At 40.6% G+C, this 26,700-nt stretch overlaps 1 protein-coding gene across 10 annotated transcripts in view; it reads left to right on the top strand.

The window, feature by feature from the left end:
* Positions 1–26,700, top strand: part of grid2ipb (glutamate receptor, ionotropic, delta 2 (Grid2) interacting protein, b) — a gene marked incomplete at its 5' end in the record, with an annotated part of 62,234 nt that overhangs the window by 28,551 nt on the left and 6,983 nt on the right. For 6 of the 10 annotated variants that reach the window (XM_079657015.1, XM_079657018.1, XM_079657010.1 and 3 more), the window contains 13 exons: positions 2,054–2,123; positions 4,247–4,399; positions 4,952–5,107; positions 6,677–6,828; positions 7,336–7,473; positions 8,800–8,885; positions 9,036–9,183; positions 10,716–11,014; positions 13,549–13,593; positions 14,450–15,217; positions 17,827–17,976; positions 18,342–18,429; positions 20,361–20,450. In XM_079657015.1, the coding sequence (XP_079513141.1) occupies positions 2,054–2,123; positions 4,247–4,399; positions 4,952–5,107; positions 6,677–6,828; positions 7,336–7,473; positions 8,800–8,885; positions 9,036–9,183; positions 10,716–11,014; positions 13,549–13,593; positions 14,450–15,217; positions 17,827–17,976; positions 18,342–18,429; positions 20,361–20,450 (2,343 nt within the window). The remainder of the gene's footprint in view (positions 1–2,053; positions 2,124–4,246; positions 4,400–4,951; positions 5,108–6,676; positions 6,829–7,335; positions 7,474–8,799; positions 8,886–9,035; positions 9,184–10,715; positions 11,015–13,548; positions 13,594–14,449; positions 15,218–17,826; positions 17,977–18,341; positions 18,430–20,360; positions 20,451–26,700) is intronic. The other 4 variants (XM_079657012.1, XM_079657011.1, XM_079657014.1 and 1 more) reach the window with 4 other exon arrangements.

Genomic DNA, 26,700 nt, shown 5'->3' with positions numbered 1-26,700 from the left:
TCTCTACTTTAAAGAGTCCTCTCCTGCTGATGTTCAGGTGTATATCAGTATGTAGTGTCTCTACTTTAAAGAGTCCTCTCCTGCTGATGTTCAGGTGTATATCAGTATGTAGTGTCTCTACTTTAAAGAGTCCTCTCCTGCTGATGTTCAGGTGTATATCAGTATGTAGTGTCTCTACATGTCTCCATGCTTTAATGTTCAACAAAAAGCTCTTTATTTTTCTCATACTGCCTGTGCTGCAGCACCTCTTTTCACCCTCTGTCTGAAACCAGAGCCCAGTCTGCTCTTATTGGTTAGCTGGCCGGCCCTGTTGTGATTGGTCAACCACTTAGAGATGTCTAATATATACATGGTCATCAATTGGTATACAATTTGTTGGACCAATAGCCAATAGAAGCACAAGTGTTACACAGTGATGTCACCAGAAACTCCTTCCTGATGGAACTTTGGGATTAATCACAGGGCCCCTTTAAGGGATGAGACAATTAAGTGACATTCAAGTTTTTATGGTTTGGGAGATACACCTAGAAGAGATCTGCACTTTTTTGTTCAATTTTCTAGCTGATTATTTGATCTTTGATTTGTTGGTGTATCTCCTCTGCGGTGCATTTGGATAAAACACCACTTTTACCAGAGACTTTATTCACAGAAAAATAAAACTCTATATATTAGTTGGCGAAAGCGCTTCTAGCGAGCATATTCATTACTTCCATTTTCTTTCATTTCCAGCAGTAAAATGTTTTTTAATTAACTGTTATTGCTCTCCCAAACAAAAGCACCAGGTGTGTGTGTGTGTGTGTGTGTGTGTGTGTGTGTGTGTGTGTGTGTGTGTGTGTGTGTGTGTGTGTGTGTGTGTGTGTGTGTGTGTGTGTGTGTGTGTGTGTGTGTGTGTGTGTGTGTGTGTGTGTGTGTGTGTGTGTGTGTGTGTGTGTGTGTGTGTGTGTGTGTGTGTGTGTGTGTGTGTGTGTGTGATGAAGGCACTGTTCCCGCCCACCCTTATCTCCCACCATCATGTGCTGAAGCGGCAGCGCTGACTCAGTGGGCCTTATGGAGAAGGAGGGGGTGCAGAGCCTCTCATCTGAACACAGATCCTTTTCTGATAAACAGGAAAACACCAAACTCTGTGATTTAAGATCTGTCTCTAACAGAATCAGACACGTTTTGATCCCAGGGGTAAAATAGATTTGATCACAGGTGCTCCATTTTAGAGTGAAATAGAAAAATAAATAAATCAATAAAAAACAAAGTGAAATATTTTTAAAATCGTAGAAAGATTCTATAAAAGAAACAACAACATTAAATATATAAAAATATAGAAATTTCAACTTGTAGAAATATAATAATAATATAGTGGGTGGAAATTAGATTTTCTAACGGTTGCTCTATTTGAGAATAAAATACAATAAATAAATATATATATTAAAATCAACATAGAGAACTAAAAGTAACAATTAGACAATTGAATTTGAACTTTTTAAAATGTTTAAATATATTAGTATCTATAAAAACATAAATATTACAACATATACAGTCGTGTTTAATATCTATAATTATATTAATCTTCAATCGCAGACTCAAACTCATCTGTTTTGGCTGCACCTTGGCCAACAATGTTACATAAATAAGGATTTATGTAACAGCTAAAAGTGTTTTGCTGTTGAAAGCTAACGCAGGATCTCTTCTATAGGTTGAGATAAAAGCATCAGCTTAACCTGCTGTACTGTACAGAGTTATACAGGGATCAAACAGCTTGTTATTTCCAGGTTTGGGGTAAAGAAAAACAAACATGATTCATTGGGAGTGAAATCCAGCAGTGAGTTGACGATGAGGAGGAGGACGGTGCAGTCGGAGCGGGATGTTTTGACAGCACTGCTTCCTTATGTAATGACAATTAAGCATGAAGAGCATCTCATTATGTTGGATGACAGACTGACAGAATCACATTAGTCACCATCTCCCATCTGTTCAGCGCACCTTGTTAGCCAGGAACCTTTTATTTATTTTTAACCCTGATTGACGTTTGATTTTCTGCCATCTTTCCTGTCTCTTGTAGACAGTCCTGCGGAGGAATGTGGACTGAAAACAGGCGACCGCATCCTCTTCCTGAACGGACTGGACATGAGGTTTGTCTTCAATGAAAAACAATATTATTATTGAAATCTTTTTTTCATGCTACCATTCTTTTTCTTTCTTTTTTTATACTTATTATTATTTTTTATTTTTTTAAGCAGTAGTTTTAATAGGAATTTGTCTGTCCCTACTCTCCAAGATATTTTACTTATTGTAGAATCAATGAAATAAACTGATACCGTAGTATTTTTATATGAAATCATTGCAAAAACATCACAAGTTTTGTTTCCCCAAAAATTACTAAACTAAAAACAAATCCGTCTCAAACTAAAGATAATACCTTGAACAATCTCTACTTTCGACTTTATGCCGCCGTCTATTTGACTGTCTTGAAGACCTGTGATTATTATCATTATTTATGAGTGCTTTTGTCTTTAAAGCTACAGTGCTATCAGCAAATATAACATGTTATTAATAAATTAGAGGCACGAGCGTTATAGAAAGTGTTAGCATTAACATGCAATTAAATCATGAACGTAGTTGTCAAATACTGTGGGAAAAATCAAACACAGCTGATAAATATTCAACATTTTGGAAAATGTGCTTTTCTGCCAGGAGTTATGTGAGAAACGTCCGATATGTCAGACTATTCTGAAAGTCACATGGTGCGTCTCATTTCGGTTATCTTTCATTTCCTCGCTCCTCGGGCTCGGTATCACCAGAAGTTGATTTGTCTGCGCCATCTTGAGTAGCGTCCCAGTGGCCTTATTTTTGCCGGAGGATCGAGGAGCAATAATCGAGGAACTACCAGACCATCCTCCGGTGAAATCCTCAGACACTCGCCCCGCCCCCTTACTGTGTATCGCTCACTGATTGGACGATGCAGCTCATGCACTGGTCTGGCTGCTGTCAGACGATCAGCTGTGCGGCGTCATCACAAACGGACGTGGCTTCACGTGACGCTCCGGAGGAAACTACGTCCCATTGCTCTTAAAACTAATTTCCTTGCTTCTCGTGGTTTCCTTGCGTCTCTCCTTCCCTGGTGGGAGGACTAGTCGCAAGGAAACAACGCAAGTGAGGGACGCAAGGACTCCATTTAACCGAAGTGAGACGCTCCTACAGTCTTCACCTTTAACCTCGTTCGGGCCGAAGCACTTGAGCACAGCCTTTATTTAAAACATGTTTTGTAGGAGTAGTCATCGTTCTTGTGTGGACTTTAAAACTTTTTGACCTCCTGCCTTTAGATTTTTTTAGTGTGTGTGGGATCGCAAATAATAAATCCAGGGTGTATCAGAGTGAATTGTACTTTTACGAACTCAGTCAACACAGTGTATGAAGCTATTCATGAGCCAGTGCTGTGTGAAGTGGCAGTGTGGCTCGTTGCACCAACCTGATAGCCGCCATGTGGGAGCAGAATCTGTTCCCATGGCTGCCTGATGTACGGGTTTGATTGGCGCTGTATAATTTTGCTGCTCTGCCTGATAACACGGTGCTGCAGCAGTAGGAGGTGATCGGCAAAACTGTGGGAGTTGTTCACCAGAGGGAGGAAGAAAATAAAGAACAAGGCAGGTCGGAGCTATCAGTGTCGTGTTTACAAAGAGAGCAGATGGTGAACGGTTTCTACGAACAGAGACATTTCTTTGCTCCTTATCTCAGGTGTTTTACATTCCTGTAAATCCCATTTCTTAATCATGTTATCTCAAGATCACAAGCTAATCACCTCGTTATTGACATTATGAAAGCACATTTTCTACAGATAACAAAACATGTAATAACTTGTGTTTACATTAAACCATAATTTGACTTAAGAATATTAAGTGTAAGCCTTACAGTGACTTTCAGAGAAGCCATGTTGTTGCTGGGCTCGCTTACATTAACATTATTTTATTGTATTTCATTCTGAAGTTGAACAGCTGTGGGTTGCAGTATGATAAACAACGTAAGAGGAAAAAGAACAATATTAAAAATGTATATTATTTGATCATTTTATTTCTTCACGTCTCTCAGAATTGTTAAGGACCTCCTTGATATATCAATTCCTTGGTTTCATGAGTTTTATACATTTAATTTCTTCAATCCATCTTCTATAAGCCAAACACACAAACTGAAAGATTGACATTAAAGTTGACTTTGACTCTCCATTTGTTTGCTTCTGTCCCTTTCTCTCTCTTTGCAGGAACTGCTCCCATGAGAAGGTGGTGTCCATGCTTCAGGGCAGCGGGGCGATGCCCACTCTGGTGGTGGAGGACGGGCCGTCTGAGTTCTCCTCAGAACAAAACGACTCGGAGGAATCCCCGAGCCGAGCCCCCACCACCATGCCTCGCTCCAGGTCAATACACTCCAACAACACACCTGACATTTGGATTCGATATTACCCAGCAGCCCCTAGTCTGCAGGGACACACACTAACCTCAGTCTCTATTATTCTTTGTAAGCCAAACACTAACAGGAAAACAAGAGGAAGACAAGTCAATACAGGCCAGTCATCAATATTTAGACAAGCAATAAGAGAAGGTTATGTAAGGTGTTGTGTTGATTTGATCTTGGTGTGTGTGTTTGTTTCTATGTGTGTCAGTGTGTGATCTAAACACACAGTCTGGAGGGGAGTGTGTCGGGTGGGTGGATACAAAATAGAACAAAAGTGTGGGGGGTTTGCAAACTAAGCGAAAGAAATTGAAAAGAAAAGTCAATAATAAATAAGATATAACATAAAATATAAAGAAATCATAAAAATACTTTAAAGTGAAACACAAATGCATATAAATCCGCTAGCTAATCTCAGACCCCTCTGTTAAATGACACTGGGTGTTGCAGAACGAAGGAGAAACAATTATTTGGTGAATATAAATGTAGGAATTAAAGTATAACTAAATCCTTGCAGGTCTCCAGCCCTCAGTTCTCTGCAGTGGGTGGCAGAGATCCTCCCCCCGAGCATCAAAGTCCACGGGCGGACCTTCAGCCAGCAGCTGGAGCACCTGCTCACCATCCAGGAGAGATACACCGTCTGCAAGTCCCTGGAGACCTTCTTCCAGCACAGGTCAGTCTAGGGGAGGAGGGGAGGAGGGGAGGAGGGGAGGAGGGGGTCTATAATTGGGAGTAGTGGGGCAGAGGATGTACTGTTTAAAGGGCCCCTACTCTGCTGATGTGCAGGTGTATATCAGTATGTAGTGTCTCTAATTTAAAAAGTCCTCTCCTGCTGATGTTCAGGTGTATATCAGTATGTAGTGTCTCTACTTTAAAGAGTCCTCTCCTGCTGATGTTAAGGTGTCTATCAGTATGTAGTGTCTCTACTTTAAAGAGTCCTCTCCTGCTGATGTTCAGGTGTATATCAGTATGTAGTGTCTCTACTTTAAAGAGTCCTCTCCTGCTGATGTTCAGGTGTATATCAGTATGTAGTGTCTCTGGGACATGTCTCCATGCTTTAATGTTCAAAAAGCTCTTTATTGTTCTCATACTGCCTGTGCAGCAGCACCTCTTTTCACCCTCTGTCTGAAACCAGAGCCCAGTCTGCTCTGATTGGTTAGCTGGCCTGTTCTGTTGTGATTGGTCAACCGCTTAGAGATGTCCCGCCCCTTATCCTATCACGCACAATGTTTTGGAGCGCTAGCCAATAGAAGCACGAGTGTTATGTAATGATGTCACTATTTTTCCGAAGTTAACAATGGAGTCCAATGGAGGAGTTTCAGGCAGGGGGGGGGGGGGGGGGGAGAGAAACTCCCTTCTTTTGCAGACCATTGACATGCACTAAAACCTTATGTAACACACATCAGGAAAGGGAAAACCCCCAAAAGCATAATAGGGCCTCTTTAAGGAGTTAGAGAACAAGAACATCTGCATTCTGCAACAATGCAATATTGAACAGATGGAAAAGAGCTCAGGGCTGTTGTATAGAGAGAAGAGAAAGATGTTGTTTCAGAAATGTGATAGTCAGAAATCCTGACGGAACAGCTCGAAGCAGCTTCACTTGGAAACATCACTTTATTATGACGTAAGCTCCAAATAGAAGAAGGAGGCTGCGGGAAAATATCTAACTGAAAGTTTTCAGCATTTTTCAAACTCCATTAACCCGATAGCTGACATTGACAGAAATGTAGCTGTTGCCTGGGAAACTATTTTTTACCATATTGGATATATAACAGGCTGCAGAAAGCTCTTAATGCAGCAAAATAGAGAGGAATATAAAACCACGAAGCAGTGAAGACAAAAAAAATGCACAAAGCTAAACAGAGGGTCGATGATTCCCATTAGGTTTAGATTTCATTTTCTCGAGGGTGAAGAGTTGAGGAAGACATATGGATAGAGATTTGCTTATGATGCCAACATGTGAGGAAAGCATCAATTCTACACAGTGTGCATACAGTACTAACCCCTGAAGGCATTACTTTCATCCCTGTCATCCTCCCACCTTTTCATATTCTGTGTCGTTATGGATGCCAAATCCTTACATCATGTGGCACTGAATTACCCTGCAGTAAGCATGGGGTTTGGTTGTATAACGATGTGTAACGGAGGCATTGTGTGTCAGAATCAGAAACAGGTTTATTACCAGCTAGGTTTACACATACGAGGAATTTCACTTGACGCCATGGTGCGTGTGTGTTTGCAGGAATGTGGACACTCTGATTGTCGACGTGTTTCCGGTGTTGGACACTCCGGCCAAACAGCTGATCTGGCAGTTCATCTACCAGCTCCTGACGTACGACGAGCAGGAGCGTTGCCAGGGGAAACTGTCACGCTTCCTGGGCTTCAAGAGCAGCGGTGAGGCACAAAGAACATCGTGGAAATAATGAAACAGTATCAGGACTCAGTCAATAAGATGCCTGTTGGATATGGATGATGGTTCCTAACATGTGAAGTGGAAAAACATAATAAAAAATATGTGATTTAATTGAAAATCAAGGTGTTTTTTATCAACAACTTGGTGTTAGATTAACTGTAAGGTTGTTTTTTATAATTAACACAAAGGAGCAGGTGCATATCATTTGCAAAAAGGAAAAGCGATGCTGAATATCAGAACATCAGAATCAGATTACTTTATGCGCTCAGGGGAAATTGGGTTTCATGACAGATGCTACATTTTAAAATACAATATAATTATAGAAAAAATTCTGATTTAAAATAGAAAAAATAGACAAAAATAATGTTAAAAAAATATCAAATGTAATAAAAAATAATGTTGATTAAATTAAATTAAAAAAATTAAAACAAATATATAATGAATAAATAAACAAATTACAAAGAAATAAAAAGGTGTGTGTTTTGCAGCCGTTCTGGAGCCTGGCGTCAGCCCGGAGCAGCTCCACCGTAGGAGCAGCTCCATGAGGGTCTCGGGGTCGTCGTTCCGCAACCCGATCCGAGAGAGGAGCTCTGACGACTGCATCATCGGGACTCACCTGGGAATGGGTACGCTGCAGATCACAAGAAGAAGGATTCACTTTAACATAACATCTGTGTAATCTCCGCAGGTTTGGTTTCAATAGCTTTTCATTCTGGATCAAAAACTTCTCACCCAAATGGGAAAGAAATGTTTACCTGAGCTGAGACAACATTGTTATATGTTTCTCTTAAGAGGAAACCTACGGAAGAGGATTAGGGCCACATAATTATTTTTTTTGGGAGGATTTGAAAAAAATATGTTTTTTTTTTGTTCTGAGAAAAAAGTCAGAATTCTGACTTTAATCTCAGAATTCTGACTTTTTTCTCAGAACAAAAAAATGTTGGGGGGAGAAAAACTATTCTGACTTTAATCTCAGAATTCTGACTTTCTCCTCAGAACAAAAAAACATAATTTTTTTGGGGAGAAAAAAGTCAAAATTCAGAATTCTGTGAAAAAAATTCGGAATTCTGAGATTAAAGTCAGAATTCTGACTTTTTTCTCCCAAAAAAAATTATGTTTTTTTGTTCTGAGGAAAAAGTCAGAATTCTGAGGAAAATTCTGACTTTTTTCTCAGAACAAAAAAATCCTCCCAAAAAAAAAATCATGTGGCCCTAATCCTCTTCCGTAGAAACCAATATCATCTAATTGATATAACCGTGAAGCTTCCCCAGTTGATAATTTATATTAGGACAATTATTTTTTAATTGCTACAGAATATTATTGCGATATTGACTTTATAGGTGATGATTCGTCAGCGTTGTGGTTACAACTTGTTGCCACTCCACCCGGCTGACCCCAAAAAAGTTTTTAAAAGTTTAACAACAATTAAAACGGTAAAGATAATATGCTATTTGGTTTTGTAATAAAAACTCATCTTCCCTATAGATTCAGTATAATGTAATCGTATTTTTAGTTGAATAACTCGACAAACTAAGAAAGTCTGAGACAGCAAAGCAGCTTCCTTCAGCAGGAACTGAACTGCTCATATTCCCTCAGGCAAGGCATCGGAAACCCAGTCACTAATAAGGCAGTGTTTGCACCTGTCAGCTCCCTGGTGTGAACGTCTGTAACTGTTGTTGCAAAGATAGTGTGCTCAGTAAATCCTCTGTGGATGTATGGAGGCTACAAGAGATGGCCACCATACATTCATAGAATAACTCCTCATATCTCAGCTTTCTAGAATGTTCAAGCTCTCTGAAGGACACGTAGTGATATCTCCAGCAGATTTCATTCATGCTTTTCAATCGCCATTGTTCCTCCACCACCTTGTTTACCTCTGCTTCATCCTCTCTCCTGTCTGGGAGGGTGGATGGAAGTCCATGTGTCACTCTTCATGCCTTGTTGTGCTTTAGGAATACATGTGGATGAATCCGGGAGCCCGGAGGAGAGGCAGTCAGGAGACGGGACCTCCTTCCCCGAGTCCCCTGACCTCAACCATGTAGGTATACCTGCTAGCTTTCATGTTATCTGTGCTTTCTGGCCCCACATCATTTGAAGGTTGTGCTGTGAGTGCAAAATCCAGCGGACCTTCAAAGGGGATGTGCGCGGCGATGTGTGTGCTAACAGCTGACCATGCCTCCACCCGTAGATGACAGGTGTTTACACGGAGCTGGAGAACGTTTACGCAGGAAAGAGTGTGTCGGCGCTGCAGGGCTCCTCAGGAGAGCCCGAGGGCCCGGGACAGACCGAGGCCTACGGGCGCCCGCTCTCCCCCCTCACACTCCCCCCTCTCAAAGGTACTCTGGGGCACCCGAGACACAATAGCACACACACACACACACACACACACACACACACACACACACACACACACACACACACACACACACACACACACACACACACACACACACACACACACACACACACACACACACACACACACACACACACACACACACACACACACACACACACACGCTTTCAGACACATGCTTTCACCAGTGGTTCGAAAACAATGTGCCGTTGTGTGTACAGACAGAGAGATCGAAATACCGTTTCCCACAATCCCAAATACAAATACAAATATATATATATATGTGCAACTCATTCCAGGCAATTGCAGAATGAGTTATTGATATTTGAACACTGGATATCTCTGAGCCTTAATGGCACATTACTGATGCCATGTTCAAATCCTGTGAAATTTGCCGTAAAGACAAGTTGCTGAGTGGGGGATGGACAGTGGTCAAAACAGTAGTCAAACATGGCATAAGATCTGTTGAACTACTACAAATGGCACACATATGGTTAATAATCTCAAAAACCAAATACTTTCCCTCTTCCCTGTAGTGCTTTTTATCAATCTGAATGGTTAGTGTGAGTTATGTTGGAGATGTCGGCCATAAAGATGTCTTAGCTACAAAATAATTGAAAAGATTCCACAGCAATTTCTCCTCTCAGAAATCCAGTCACTGATTCAACGAGATTGTTTTGTAGATTGTAATTTTGGATTTATTGTTGAACTGTCCCCTCTCATCCCCAGCCTTGTGTTTATGGATGATTTAACATTAACAACATCATTGTGGATGTTTTAACTGAGTTGGTTTTACCCGATGTGATGAGAAAACCACTGAATGTGATCTCCACCTATATGTGCAAACCAGCCTGCAGTTCATCCATGTGTTTCCATGGTTCCCTATCAAGGGTCCCCAAGGTGAAAACATGGCCTATAATATAACACGTACATTTTCTTGAGGTAATGAAGAAGCACAATATATAATTTTTTCACTTAATTATACTCTTGAGCGTCAAAAGCACAAGTGACTTGATGCCAGCTTTGATTCCCGTCTACCAGGAAATATCAGAGAGGCAAACTCAGTGGACATTTTCAAACTCCATTCTTTTTAGATTAGCTGTTTCTTAGCAACCCCCCACTTTAAATGTTCTTCAATAGCAATTTTCATTTTTACGTTGGTCATTTTATTTCTTAATCGTTTAACCTTTATTAGAATTATGGCATTTTTATTACTATTATCTTTTTATTTGTATTTCTGTTGTGCCTATATGTTCACTTAGTTTGATGGGGTTTTATATTTAACAGTGTTGCATCGACTCAGTTGTCTTGTGTCTTATCTGTCAGAGAGAAACCATTATTTATTTTATTTTAATTATGATACATTTGACCTCCTTGTGTCTATTAACGTGATAAAATGTTACCTTTTAAAGTTCTTAACAAATAATCACTTTGCAATTTGAGCTGCATGTGTTGTAGGAAAAGTGCTATATAAATAACGATTTATTATTATTATTATTATTATTACTACAGGTAACCGTAAATCCGGCCTCTCCCTGTCCTGGAAGGAGCCTCTCCCCACTCCGGTGTACCAGATCCACCACCAGAGCAGCGTGGACTCCAACCCCTACGTGTGTCTGGAGAGCCCCCCCGCCTCCCCTCACTCGGACGGAGGGCCGAACACGCTGACCCGTCGCAAGAAACTGTTCACGTTCTCACGTCCGCCTCGCAGCCGGGACACCGACAAGTTCCTGGACGCTCTGAGCGAGCAGCTGGGGCACCGAGTCACTCTAGTGGACGACTTCGTACACGGGGAGAACGACTACGAAGAGGTGAGGAAGAACGATATACTGCATTATCAGCTGTTGTTATAAATACACATAGACGACATGCTTTGATGTTATATTAAAGGAATGGTGCAGGTTGGTTTAAGTGCGGTTATTTAAAGTACATAGCTGAAATGCATTCATTTGATGGATGACACATTTGTAGTGGAGGTAGGAGGTGTTAAATAAATGAATAATAGTTTACAGCAGAAAATGTACCCTTTGACTCATTAGTAGTCATTCCCTATTATAGAGTACATTATTACTTGTTATAGAAATTATTCAAGGGATAATTTGAGGTACTTATCCAAAGTCAGAATACCACTTACTGTAGACAAAGGATCGACACGCCACATTTTAGAGAAGCAGACAAGTACTTGCACATAAGCAAAGACATGTATTGCTTTGAACAGGGCAGGAGGCAAATGTATTGTAAACACCTGAAAGAAAATCTATACTACTTTAAGTGTAAGGTAAATTAAGAATGTGTTCATATTTGACTTTGCATCAGACAGCTTTCTACACCAGACTATCGACAAAACTATTCATTGAAGCACTTATACAGTAATACCCAATTTGCTGGTCTACTGCTGATTTGATGTGTTTGTTTGTTTTGTTTTTGTGCCAGGTTGGTAAATCCAAACTAACCAAAGCTTAAATAAAATAGGAAATGTTAACCAGGTCAAAGACTCATTGAGATTAAAGTCCAAGAGTGACCTGGCCAAGAAGGGCAGCATTTGCAAAGTTACAACAGATAAAACACAGACATGACAGGCAGACAAATACATCTGTAAAACACAAATCAAATGGCACATTAGCCAGTCAATATGCGAAGTAAAACAAACTATTAAAAATCATTAAAAAACTGTCAAAATTTAAAACGATTTTAGGATATACGAGCACTCACATCGACCAATGGTGTCGTGTTCTCTGTCCTTTTAAGATGGACCTGAATTCCCCCATAGTGATTCAATCTGAGAGTTTCAGCTCCTTCTGTACATTGTTCCAAGCTGTGGGGTCAGCATATCTAAAAGCTGTTTTTACCCAGTTGTGTTCTCACTGTAGGGACCAGCATCTGAATAAAATCTTGGGAGCGCAGGCCATATAGACTTTCTCTTTGACACATATATGTGCAAATGTAGGAGGGAACCAACCCAAGCAGAGATTTATAAATAAAACCCAACCAATGGGAAATGAATTTTTCATTCTTATTGTATTGTATAAAGTTCACATCTCATCAATCCTAACTTCTTGAAACCTTGCATGTAAAGTATCAGGAGGCTGGGAATATTGTGGATATTAATATCTCTATTTTTGTATACAACTAGCAAATGAACCTTAGTATCGTGGAGATTGTGAACAGAATGACTAACAGTCTCCATCTCATGCCAGTAGCCTACTACTATTCTACCTTCGTGGCCAGGAATTGTGACATGTCTTTGGGTGTGATTTTCCTCCTGTTATGTGCTAAAGCAATGCTGCTACATGTAATACTTCAGCAATGATAACATATTACATATAGCAGCATTTACCGGAAATGTTACTGTTGTGCATTTGCTTGTATAGCTTCTGAAATTAGCATATTTTAGACCCTCCAGAAAAACGCGAACCACATAATCAGCAAAATGGCGCAGATTTCCAAAAGGCCGCATAATCCCCGCATTTTCCCCGCGTTGAGAAAAAACAAATTAACTCGTCTTGACGCGACGTCATCAGCTCGCGCATCACAGAATGTAAACAACACTGTATAGAGTGAACGTGTGGAGCTCACACGATAGAGAAAACACCAAGATGAAAATATCTAATCCATTTCATTTACCGACGAACATTTCTACTAAAGACCGGGCAAAAAGTGGGGGGAAACTGTTCTGCACCCCGTGCAACTGTGTGTTGGAGCATAAGAGAAAATCGACGGTGACGACCCACTTTGATTCATTCAAACATTCGAAAATGCTTTCTGCTGCTGCGGACAAGAAAGCCAAACAACTCACGTTCACGGGGCATCAACCTCCAAAACCCTTTCGAGGGCTACAAGAAACGAGGTGAGTAGCCTACAAGATTGAAGCTGCAGATAACGAACGAGTAAATGAAAACAGAATGAGGCGGAGAAGTGTGTGTGTGTGTGTGTTTGGGGGGGGGGGTGTGTGTGTGAGATTAAAATAGCCCAATTGCTTTTACAATAAATAAACATTGAATGTGTTTAATTGAATAGTAAAGGGGTTTAACGTTAGTGGTAGGTTGTGTGTGAGAGAGAATAAATAAGACAGCCCAATATTTTAAAAAAAAATCGATAATTTTTTCCCGCATATTTCGCAACTTTCCGCATATTTCGCAACTTCCCGCAATTTCACCGCATAAAATCCCATAGAAAACCCCGCATGTTTAATCGCATAATCAAGGAATTTAGCCCGCATAATCAAGGATTTTTGCCCGCGTTTTTCTGGAGGGTCTATAGCATTTGAATGACGTTGTAGTGCTGCATGTTGACATTAGAGCCACTCTAATGTACGCTACAATGAACACTTGTGTCACATGAACAGATATATGAAGGAGGTTGTCATGGTTTCAGAAGAAGAGGGGTGTCTGTAAGTAAATACTCAGTTTATACAGTAGAGTCTAATTGTATCTAAGGTTATAATAAGATGCTGGCTGACGTTAAATCATCAAACAAACATTAAGGCTTTTGTCTCTTTCAGGGACGTGTTTGCTACTTTTCGTACTTCATTCAGTGGGATGCAGAATAAACGATAAAGAAAAAAGGGTTGCACATATTTTATGCTTTTTAGTATTTACTGTAAACTTCACATTTATTTAGTTCTATGAATAGATTGGTCTGATGATATTTAAGAGCATGTGATACAAATATTTCATTTAATTTGGTAAGGCTTTGCTGCAGAATACTTGAGAAGCAATTGAAACATTTTACAAATCTGATCTCAATTATTTGTTTTTTTGTTATTGACTAATATAATTTTAAATGTAATGTGTATGTGGACCAGAGAAAAGGGTTTTGACAGGTTATTGTAGGATGGATAATTAAAAAATGTTGGTGCTAAATGACTAATTTTGGCAACTTTTATTTTGGAATCACAAAAAAAGATATATATATATATTGATCAAAACATGAATAATGTAGTCCTATAGGAAACTATTTAAAAACGAGTGTAACAAAAACACTTTCACGACTGTCAAAACTTTTTTTTTGTGGTTATTATATTATAAACACAGAGATAACAACTTGTATCCAAAAAAAAAAAAAAAAATCTCAGTTGCCTCTCAGGGCTTCCGTACTTTCTGTCCCATAAGTAGGTAGAGGAAAAAACTGATAAGCAAAAGTATAACTAAAAATAAAAATCATAATGCGTTGTTTTTAGTCTTTTATTTGAGTTGGAGGAGATGGACATTACGATCATCAGTGTGACGGTGCTCCTCTCCCCCCAGATGAGTTTCCAGGAGGACCAGGAGGTGGGCTTCATGCCCCGGCAGCTCAGCAGCGGCAGCAGTGAGGACCACAGCAGCTCCTCCCCCTCCTCCCCCTCCTACTCCTCCGGGTCAGAACCCATCCCTCCTCCTCCCACCCAGAGCCCCCCGCCTCCTCCACCTTTCCAGGGTCTCATCCCGCCCCCTGTGCAATTCACCGACCCCCTTCCTCCAGTCCGATTCTCCCCCGAACACGTCCCCCGCAGCCGGATGCCCTTCCAGCCTCACCACCCCATCATCCCTCCCCCTCCTCCCCCTCTCAGGACCCTCCTCTCCAGCCGCTCCCCTATCCACCACCGAGAGGAAGGGGAGACATCTCAGCAGCGCTTCCAGACCACCACCACGTCCACGCGCCTCTCCCACGCTCACACCACCCTGCGCCCCTCTCAGCAGTCCCGCCCCTGCTACCTTCCCCGGCAGCACAGCCAACCCCAGCCCCTCCTCCAGCCCTCCCCACTTCCCTCCCCCCAGCCCTCCCACCAGCCCTCCCACCAGCCGCTGAGACCCAGCCAGCTCGTCCTGCAGAGGCACCATCAGCTCCACCACCAGCACAGCTACCAGGGCCCGCTGCCCCCCTCCCTCCACGACCACAGCTCCTCCTCTCAGAACCAGAACCAAGGCCCCCCCACCGGATCCTCGCTGCTCTCCAAACCTCCAGCCTCCCACTCCACCCTCCCCACTCACAGCAAAACCTATGAAACCCCTCATGAGGAGCAGCAGTCGCAACAGGTGACATCTACATTCACATATTCTGCTCATTCTCAGGTGTATATCAGTATCTAGTGTCTCTACTTTAAAGAGTCCTCTCCTGCTGATGTTCAGGTGTATATCAGTATGTAGTGTCTCTACTTTAAAGAGTCCTCTCCTGCTGATGTTCAGGTGTATATCAGTATGTAGTGTCTCTACTTTAAAGAGTCCTCTCCTGCTGATGTTCAGGTGTATATCAGTATGTAGTGTCTCTACTTTAAAGAGTCCTCTCCTGCTGATGTTCATGTGTATATCAGTATGTAGTGTCTCTACTTTAAAGAGTCCTCTCCTGCTGATGTTCAGGTGTATATCAGTATGTAGTGTCTCTACTTTAAAGAGTCCTCTCCTGCTGATGTTCAGGTGTATATCAGTATGTAGTGTCTCTACTTTAAAGAGTCCTCTCCTGCTGATGTTCAGGTGTATATCAGTATGTAGTGTCTCTACTTTAAAGAGTCCTCTCCTGTTGATGTTCAGGTGTATATCAGTATGTAGTGTCTCTACTTTAAAGAGTCCTCTCCTGCTGATGTTCAGGTGTATATCAGTATGTAGTGTCTCTACTTTAAAGAGTCCTCTCCTGCTGATGTTCAGGTGTATATCAGTATGTAGTGTCTCTACTTTAAAGAGTTCTCTCCTGTTGATGTTCAGGTGTATATCAGTATGTAGTGTCTCTACTTTAAAGAGTCCTCTCCTGCTGATGTTCAGGTGTATATCAGTATGTAGTGTCTCTACTTTAAAGAGTCCTCTCCTGCTGATGTTCAGGTGTATATCAGTATGCAGTGTCTCTACTTTAAAGAGTCCTCTCCTGCTGATGTTCAGGTGTATATCAGTATGTAGTGGCTCTACTTTAAAGAGTCCTCTCCTGCTGATGTTCAGGTGTATATCAGTATGTAGTGTCTCTACTTTAAAGAGTCCTCTCCTGCTGATGTTCAGGTGTATATCAGTATGTAGTGTCTCTACTTTAAAGAGTCCTCTCCTGCTGATGTTCAGGTGTATATCAGTATGTAGTGTCTCTACTTTAAAGAGTCCTCTCCTGCTGATGTTCAGGTGTATATCAGTATGTAGTGTCTCTACTTTAAAGAGTCCTCTCCTGCTGATGTTCAGGTGTATATCAGTATGTAGTGTCTCTACATGTCTCCATGCATGTTCAAAAAGCCCTTTATTTTCCTCATGCTGCCTGTGCAGCAGCACCTCTTTTCACCCTCTGTCTGAAACCTGTTGTGATTGGTCAACCGCTTAGAGATGTCCCGCCCCTTATCCTATCACGTACATGTGTTGAAGCGCCAGCCAATAGAAGTGCAAGTGTTGAAAGAGAACCCCAAAAAGGATAATCGGGCCTCTTTAAAACCAAATAAAGAGTTGTATACATGTGTATGCAGCAGGGAGCGCCTAGCAACAATAGCGTCACAAAAGCATTGACGTCATGGAAGCAATTACTGTAAAGGGTTCTTGCTATTCTCATCGTCACATTATATGTGCAAATGGAAGAAAGTGACAGAACAACTACTATACTCTATGGCTCTTTCCTGCTGTAACGATGCAAATGTCCCCTCTGTGGGAATAATAAAGGTATTCTGATTCTGACATACTGCTATTAGGAAGCTCACCTGCTCTTTACTTCTTGTCAAGTGTTTCAAGACTACTTAATTAAATCTTTCAAACAAACAAGATTCAGCTAAAGCAAACATCAGTATTTGTATAGAAATGTATTGCTGTGGTCACCTACTGTGTGAAGACACACTTCAAAACGTCAGTATCAGTTTAAGTGTACGCTATATTTAGAATATTCTCACAGCTTTACCTTGCTTTCAGTCAACCTTTTCGATCAGGCGAGCACAGTTCGTACCACAGTTGTAACGCCTTTAATACCTGTGTACTGTTCACTGTAACTTCAAAGGTCACCTATTGTGAAAAATCCACTTGTTCATGTCTCTTCTACATAAACATGTGTCCCCTCTTCTTCATGTCTCTTCTACATCAACATGTGTCCCCTCTTCTTCATGTCTCTTCTACATCAACATGTGTCCCCTCTGTGGAAAGAGACTCTGAAAGTGTCAGGAACAAAGATTCTCTCTCTTTTTGATCCATTTCTATAAAAACCTGTCTGAAAATGAGCTGATCAGATTTTGGCCACTTTGTGATGTCATAACGAATGTTTGTCTTGTGTAACCATTAGCCAATCAGCAACCAAAGTAACCCCCCCCCCCCCTTATCACCTGAATCTCCTCCTAGAGCACCATCGTGTTCTTTGTAACCAAATGTCTCTCAGAGGGGCGTGGGGAGGGGCTCCTTATTTTCATCTAAAGTAACAGACAGAGAATCAGCACTTTGGAAACAGGGCTGAAACAGAGCGGATTATGGGTAATGCTGCAATGATCTTTTTGGTGTTTGGAGCCAAACACTTCAGAGACATGTTTTGTATATCTGACACCTATAATATATTGATGAAAAACAGTATAATAGGGGACCTTTAAAGCTTCACCTATACTGTGGTACTTTCTGCACTTCCTGCTATTCATGTAGTTGATCTGCTGTTAGCATGTGTGCTATACAAAACCATATACTGATAAATACAAATGATTATAATCTCCTAGGCACCACCGCCCCCTCCTCCTCCTCTGCCTCCCCCCTGTGAGCCGCCTCCTCTTCCCAAACCGGGCCACGCCTCGGACACAAACCACATGAGTGTGAAGCGTCTGCGCTGGGAGCAGGTGGAGAACTCTGAGGGGACCATATGGGGTCAGGTGAGTCCCCTTCTTCAGTCTGAGAAGAGACGTGATTCAATTACAAAATCATGTCTGAAGAAATCTTACATTACAGTGAATACAGTAAACAACAACTTGTGAATCTTCCCACCTTGGCTGAGAAGTTTCTCACTCCTACATTTCTCTTTCCATATTTGGAAAGTCCTACTCATGCAGTCTGTTGTTTCTCTGATGAGTCACAGCCGCATGGAGGACGCATTTTGTTTTTGTAAATAGAATACATGGTGGACCTTTTATCAGACGTTTTGCTCCTGCTTTCTAACCCTATCAGATATCTTTGAATAACAAATCAAGCCTTGACTTTGTGACTGGAGATTAAAGAGTGTGTGTTTGTGTGTGTTTAGCTCGGAGAGGACTCGGACTACGACAAGCTCACTGACATGGTGAAGTATTTGGATCTTGATCTGCACTTTGGGACTCAACGCCAATCCAGTAAGTATTTGTGTGCTTGTTGTCATTCATTCTCCGACTGCAGCGTTATTGTACAGAAGCCATGAGAGGCAAGTGACAAAAAAACAAGGTGATCTAATTCGTTTTCTCTCCTGTGTTTGTGATTTTAAACCAGTTGTTTTTTTCTGGCCAGATTAAACTTCTAACTTAGATATAAATACATGCATTGTCTATCATTATATTATATTTCTCTGTGTACTCCTAGTATATCAGTAAGGATATTTTGTGATAGAAAGTGTTATCATATCGTTTATCGTATGTCTTTGCTTTGGCTATCACAAACACTTAAAGGTCCCATGTCATGCTTTTCCAGTTATTAACCGTCCCCTTGTGTGTTATGAAGCCCTTCAAAGTCACAAACCCTCAAAGTGCACCCTGTAGCGAGTAAAACTCTAACACAGAGAAGACCTGTCTATGCTGCCCCAGAACGCCTCGTTGGACATTTCTCTTTTTCAATTTTTTTCTTCCTGAGTATAGTGACGTAACGATACCCACGTCCAAATGGACCAATCCGCGGAGCTCCTCACACACACTCACTCAGCCTTATCTTTTCTCAGCCACGGATCTCTGCACACATCCAGGCTGTGTGTGTGTGTGTGTGTGTGTGCTCAGGCTGAGTTCTGCTGTGTCTCGCTGACCCCACGCAGCAACCAGGAAACGACACCAGTAATCCAGCTCACACTGTCCGCTCCTCGAGCCTCAAAGGGCGGAGCAGCGAGCCCCGCAACGTCCCGCCAACACGGCACACAGACCCCACGCAGCATTCTCATCTGTTTGTCATTACTGGCGTCATTTCCTGGTTGCTAACAAACGCCATTGTAACACATAAACACTGATGTTCCGCTGTAACGGTGGTGGACTCATCAGAACAGAGTGGGCGAGCTGACCAATCAGAGCACAGTGGGCTCATAGGGAGGGGGGGGGTGGGGGCAGGAGCTCCAACAAGGATCACCAGACTTTTCTATTTGCCTCTCAGGGCTTCTTCTATATTTCCATCATGCTTCATGTTAGGGCTGTGCAATTAATCGTATTTTAATCTTGATTACGATTTTGGCTTGCAACGATTACGAAAACAATGTAATCGAAATACAACGATTATTAATTTATTTATTTTTTAAATGTAAATGTTTTTTTTTTAAATTGTTTTTTCAGTTGAATTATACTTAAAGTTCAGTGTAATCAACTGTTAAAAACATACTGTTCACATTTCTTTTTCAATAAATTGATGTTTTCAAATTAAATGGATAATCGTTTTTAATAATCGTGATATCAATTATTGACCCAAATAATCGAGATTATGATTTTTGCCATGATCGCACAGCCCTACTTCATGTCATACATTATTAATATACCATCATTATAATCATCAGGGTTCTCAAATTACATCTAAAGTAATGTATTTATCTGTTGACATCTCCTGTTTTGTTTTTGCCTTCACAGTTGTGATGCTCTTCATAACCTGTTTTGGAGCCGCTCCATTCACCTGTTCTTCAAATGCATTCTCCATAAAGCACCATAACCCCCCCCTCCTCCTCTCATACTTAGAAAGGGTTTAGTAATAACACAGCTCTGCTACAGAAAACACACAATTTACTGTTATTTATTATACTTTCCCGTTTGATATGGCCTGTAGCGGTACAGAAATGGCAGAGCTGTGTTATAAACCCATCACCCTGCCACCTGTGTGTGTGTGTGTGTGTGTGTGTGTGTGTGTGTGTGTGTGTGTGTGTGTGTGTGTGTGTGTGTGTGTGTGTGTGTGTGTGTGTGTGTGTGTGTGTGTGTGTGTGTGTGTGTGTGTGTGTGTGTGTGTGTGTGTGTGTGTGTGTGTGTGTGTGTGTGTGTGTGTGTGTGTGTGTGTGGACCCCCCTCGGTGCTTGGAGAACGGATCCTTACACTGTTGTTAATATTATCAGTGTCTCCTCCAGAGCCAGCCTTCCTGCCGGAGAACTTTAAAAAGAAAGACGTGGTGGAGATTCTGTCTCATAAGAAAGCCTACAACGCCTGTAAGTACCACAAAAACATGGCCGCCGCAGGTCACTCCTGCAGGCTCAGGCGTCAGGTCTCTGACACAACGGGGAAATAACACAAACTGCAGCGCTTAACGAAGGCTAACGAGGAGACAGATTTAATTAACCAGGGATAGTCGTTTGAAGTGTGAGGTTCTTGTCCACAAAAGGAATCAGAAATTATGTATTTATTTGGGGGAAAAGTGAGTTTTGTGACGGTTGTTGCATTTGAGAATTAAATAAAATAAATATATTTATATGAACATAAGAAGTAAGAATGTGCAATAAAAAGTTATTGTAAAATTAAATATAAAGACGTGGTGGAATACATATTAATGTATAATTAATAAAACTCTAATAATAATAAAATCTTATTATCTATACATATATTTTTTATTTATTAACAATAATTTTGTAATAAAAATAATATTATAATTATAACAATAAAAATAATAGTTATAATAAAAAAGTATATTAATGCTGTAGTAATAATAATAATAATAATAACAACAATAGTCATAATAATAATAATACTGCAATAATAATATCTTATTATTTTATTTGCACATTCTTACTTCTTATGATTTAATTATTTATTTTTATTATATATATTTTATTATTTTTAAGTTACCTGCTGACCAGTTTTCCTCCATTGACCTGATGCACCTCTTCAAAACATCTTTTAATCCTGACACTGGTCCCAAGGTTAAATAATCTATTTCTTTAGTCCTCGCTGGTTCTCATAAACCAGGTCATTTATTTTCACACCACCATCTCAAAGAAACACAGTTTACAAAACACTGAACACAAACTCAGACCCTGAACTCTCTGTGTGTCACTTCTGCTCACGGTCTCTCTATACAAAGAGACTCCAGGCCAATCCAAACCCAATAATGGCTTCCCTTTCTCAACGGGGGTTTACACACACTATGCAATCATCAGACTGGATTTGTCGCACACAGCTTTTGTACTGAAGGCTGTACAGAAACGTAGGCATGATGTGGATGAAGTCTATGACCTGATGTAAAGGATGTAACTGATGCAAAGAACAGACACATTTTGTTAATTATTTCACGTGTTTAACTCAAATTTCACTCAATGCACTGTGCTGAAAAAAGAAGGTTGTTTACCAATTTGTTTTCTTGACTGAAACGTTTTTTACTGCATTATTTTGTAGACCCCTGTTCTTCAAATGTAACTTAAATAATTCATCTTTAAAATAATCCTCATCAATCTATTTTGGCTCGATTGATCCCAATTGAAATGATCTTGAAAAGGCGCTCTTATTTTGAAATTCGCTGACTACTGATCATTAGTGATGTGACGTTCGTGAACGATCCGATTCTTTTGAACGGCTCTTTGGTACGAACGAAGCGAACCAAGTCGTACTTGGTGAGAGCCGTTCTTTTTATCGTTGGTTCACTGCCTGCCATAAATCCACTCGCCTTTACGGGAACTCGCTTTCCTGAGTGCAAATGTTCCATAGAGGATGGCATGCTGCTTGAGTAGTAGTTTGGCTGGCTGAGAGATGTAGCAAGTTATACATTTTCTGTGAGTAAAAGTAGATTTCTGGCAATACAGTCAATCATTATCCTGGTGATTATTTTGCAGATAAACCTATTAACCCCGCCCCCTTTAAAAAAAACGGCTCTTTTGAACGGCTCTCGGAAAGGAACGGAGCCATAAGATCCGGCTCCCTTCAAAGAGCCGTAATTCCCATCACTACTGATCATGAGATTCCAGTTACATGAGGTAGGTGTGTTGGGAAGCCTCCCAGCATGCATTGGGGCAAAAGATGAGTTCTGGGCTGTTTTCCTGTACTGTTACTGGGGTTATTTCGGTGATACAGTGCTGCACAATGTTCCGCTTTCCTCACCGTTACCTGTTGGATATTCCGTGAGAATGTGGTCACACTATGAGGGATGTTGGTGCATGACTAAACTTCCCAATGAGCATGATTTTGGATATATTTATAAAGATATTATGAATATTAAACCTTACTGAAATCTCTTAAGAATCAGCTTCACTACACACACAGTTGGAGTACAAATTCCCATTTTTAATGTCAAATTAAATGCCATCTATTCTGTCTCCGCTGGCCTTTTTGACAGTCTTTCAATACTTGTTTTAATGTATTTCTGCTCACAGTTTCTTACTTTGTTTTGTATTGTTTATGATATTACTGTATAATTAAACATGTATAATTAAAGGTAAGAAGCCCTGAGAGGCAAGTAAAAATAAATGCTTATTTTAGCATTAATAAGAACATTGTGTTATACTTTCCTAACCTACCAAAACAAGTTCATTATTAACACAATATATTAAACAAATATAATAAATCCAAGAAGGCATTTTGTTTCCCACCTGCCTCTCAGGGCTTCCGTAGAACTCTTATTGTGAAAAACAATTGTGATATTACAGCAACAGATCATAATTATTTCTCAATAACCTGCATGTTCTCATCTAAAATCCTAATAAAAGGCGCTTTCACACCAAGTACTTTTCCCAGGAATAGTTCCCCGGAACTTAATTCCTGAACTATCTAGTAGATCGCGTTCACACCGGAATAAGTCCCTGAGGGAGGATTACGCAAATGAAGCCGCTGACGTCACTACTTCTTCTTCTTCTGCTTTGGGTTTACTGGCAGGCCGCAAACAATTTCACGGCGTATACTGCCACCCGAAGTCCCGGAGCCCCCCGGAGTAAATCGCCAGAAGCGCCGACACTCCCTCATCACTCCACCGTTCCCACGTTTTATTTTGTGTTGCCATAAGTTAGTCTCTCTCCGTTGGTGCGCTGGGCTAATGCTAATAATGCTAATGCGAGCAAATAAAATGGCGGCTCCACAACATTTTCCCGAGTTTTACGGGGCGTGGTTTGCAATTCGCCCAGCCAATCAGAAATGGGAACCTTTTTCTCCCCAGGAAAGTACCACCTCTCTAGCAGGGACTGAAAAGGGGTGAAAAGGTTCGCAAAAAAAGTTCTACTTCCAGACCTTTTTGGTGTGAATGCAAAATCCCAGGAGCTATCAGAACTATTCCTGAGAAAAGTACTCCGGTGTGAAAGCGCCTATTATCAACTCTCTTTCATTTCACATCTAAGAAAGAGTGCCATGTGCATCTGGAAATGTATAAATGTACAGTCTGCAGTACATTATCATGCTTCAGCTGTTTGTTTTTTAAATATCTTTTGTTTGTGAAACTTATTGACCTGCTGTATCGTGTAGTTTCTTGTTCTACTGTAAAATGTCTTTCTTGCTGCTATCTTTTTAATTCCACATTGATAACTGTGATACCCTGATTTCTTCTCTTTCTTCTTCTTCTATTTGTTATTAGAGAATAAATTAATTTCTCTTGATAAAAACGTGTCTTCACTTGGTGATCCAAAGCAAGAGCCTTATGAAATACTTGTATCAGGCTCCATAACATCATGCACCAACATCCCTTTGTGTATCAACAGGTAATATTTAAGGGTTAAACTGTGGTAGAGGTGTGAAAACACTGTGGAGCACAATGTGAAACAAAATAACATTCAGTAACAACACGGGAATAGATCAAATAACCCTGATTGTCATATCTATGGCCCCAATGCATTCTGGGAGGCTCCCCATCACACCTACTTCAAGTGACTGCAATCACATGACCAGCACTCACAAATTCTTCTCATGGATTCATCAAGGTTCATTAAGAAATATATATATTTCAAAATAAGAGCCAAAAGATACATTCTAAGTATGAGTGCACTGTTTTAAAACCAGATAACAATTCACAATTAACAAAATTGTGCTTAAATAACTAAATTATGAGAGAATTAACAGGGTTATTTAAGACGGATTGCAGCATCTTAGCCTAAAGAAAACTTTTTTTTTTTTTTTAAAGGTGGTAAGATTATACATTATACACAATATTAACAGAAATTAAATAATAAGTAACATGACATTAAAAAAATAGCTGTGAACTATACATGAATGTATCGGTATGAAAACTGGAGTCATGTCTCATAATCTGAGGATATAACCAACGTAGACACTGTTTTGATGACAGAGCAACACATTCAAAGGTCCCCTATCATACAGTTTTTCATCAATATATTACAGGTCTCAGATATATACAAAACATGTCTCTGAAGTGTTTGGCTCCAAACACCAAACAGATCATTGCAGCATTACCCATAATCCCCTCTGTTTCAGCCCTGTTTCCAAAGAGCTGATTCTGTGTCTGTTACTTTAGATGAAAATAAGGAGCCCCTCCCCACACCCCTCTGAGAGAGATTTGGTTACAAAGAACTCAATTGTGCTCTAGGGGGACATTCAGGTGATAAGGGGGGGGGGGGGGGGTTACCTTGGTTGCTGATTGGCTAATGGTTACACAAGCCAAAAAACATTATGACATCATAAAGTGGCCAAAATCTGATCAGCTCATTTTCAGACAAGTTTTTATATAAATGGATCAAAAAGAGAGAGAATCTTTGTTCCTGAAACTTTCAGAGTCTCTTTACACAGAGGGGACACATGTTAATGTAGAAGAGACATGAAGAAGAGGGGACACATGTTGATGTAGAGGAGACATGAAGAAGAGGGGACACATGTTGATGTAGAAGAGACATGAAGAAGAGGGGACACATGGTGATGTAGAAGAGACATGAAGAAGAGGGGACACATGTTGATGTAGAAGAGACATGGAGAAGAGGGGACACATGTTAATGTAGAGGAGACATGAAGAAGAGGGGACACATGTTGATGTAGAAGAGACATGAGGAAGAGGGGACACATGTTGATGTAGAAGAGACATGAAGAAGAGGGGACACATGTTAATGTAGAGGAGACATGAAGAAGAGGGGACACATGTTGATGTAGAAGAGACATGAGGAAGAGGGGACACATGTTGATGTAGAAGAGACATGAAGAAGAGGGGACACATGTTGATGTAGAAGAGACATGAAGAAGAGGGGACACATGTTGATGTAGAAGAGACAGGAAGAAGAGGGGACACATGTTGATGTAGAAGAGACATGAAGAAGAGGGGACACATGTTGATGTAGAAGAGACATGAGGAAGAGGGGACACATGTTGATGTAGAAGAGACATGGAGAAGAGGAGAAACCTGTTGATGTAGAAGAAACATGAAGAAGAGGGGACACATGTTGATGTAGAAGAGACATGAGGAAGAGGGGACACATGTTGATGTAGAAGAGACATGAAGAAGAGGGGACACATGTTGATGTAGAAGAGACATGAGGAAGAGGGGACACATGTTGATGTAGAAGAGACATGAAGAAGAGGGGACACATGTTGATGTAGAAGAGACATGAAGAAGAGGGGACACATGTTGATGTAGAAGAGACATGAGGAAGAGGGGACACATGTTGATGTAGAAGAGACATGGAGAAGAGGGGACACATGTTGATGTAGAAGAGACATGGAGAAGAGGGGACACATGTTGATGTAGAAGAGACATGAAGAAGAGGGGACACATGTTGATGTAGAAGAGACATGAAGAAGAGGGGACACATGTTGATATAGAAGAGACATGGAGAAGAGGGGACACATGTTGATGTAGAAGAGACATGAAAAAGAGGGGACACATGTTGATGTAGAAGAGACATGGAGAAGAGGGGACACATGTTGATGTAGAAGAGACATGAAGAAGAGGGGACACATGTTGATGTAGAAGAGACATGGAGAAGAGGGGACACATGTTGATGTAGAAGAGACATGAAGAAGAGGGGACACATGTTGATGTAGAAGAGACATGAAGAAGTGGATTTGGCATGATAGGTGAACTTTAAGGCATTGTATGTAAGACCCATTATATAGACAGGCTATAGTTAGACCCATGTTTTTTTAAATGTGAAAAATTATGAAAAAAATATGTTTGTAAGTAAGAAACATTACAATTAAGTAAGTAACTTTAAAATACTGATATAATTACATTTTAGGATTTTTCCCTACCTTATGTTTATTAAAAAGGAAAATATATATTGTTAAAGTCAATTACAAATGAAATACATTTAAAATAATGAAATGTGACCCTGTTATATATTCATTAATACAATGAGTAATGGATTCACTTTCCAAAGTAACAAGGCTGTTCCTGCTGACATTACGTGCACCCGTACACAATGAATAAGAGAGAGAGAAATGAAACACCATCAGAGTGGGATTAATGGTTCTGTCTCAGTCAGGAACACAGCTCTCATCTTTGTGATGTGTAAAAACAGACCTTAATCTTCATCTCCTCCTCCTCTC

Source organism: Notothenia rossii (assembly GCF_949606895.1).
Source record: "Notothenia rossii genome assembly, chromosome: 11".
Lineage (NCBI taxonomy): Eukaryota > Metazoa > Chordata > Actinopteri > Perciformes > Nototheniidae > Notothenia > Notothenia rossii.
This window is presented reverse-complemented; position numbering and strand designations above follow the sequence as displayed.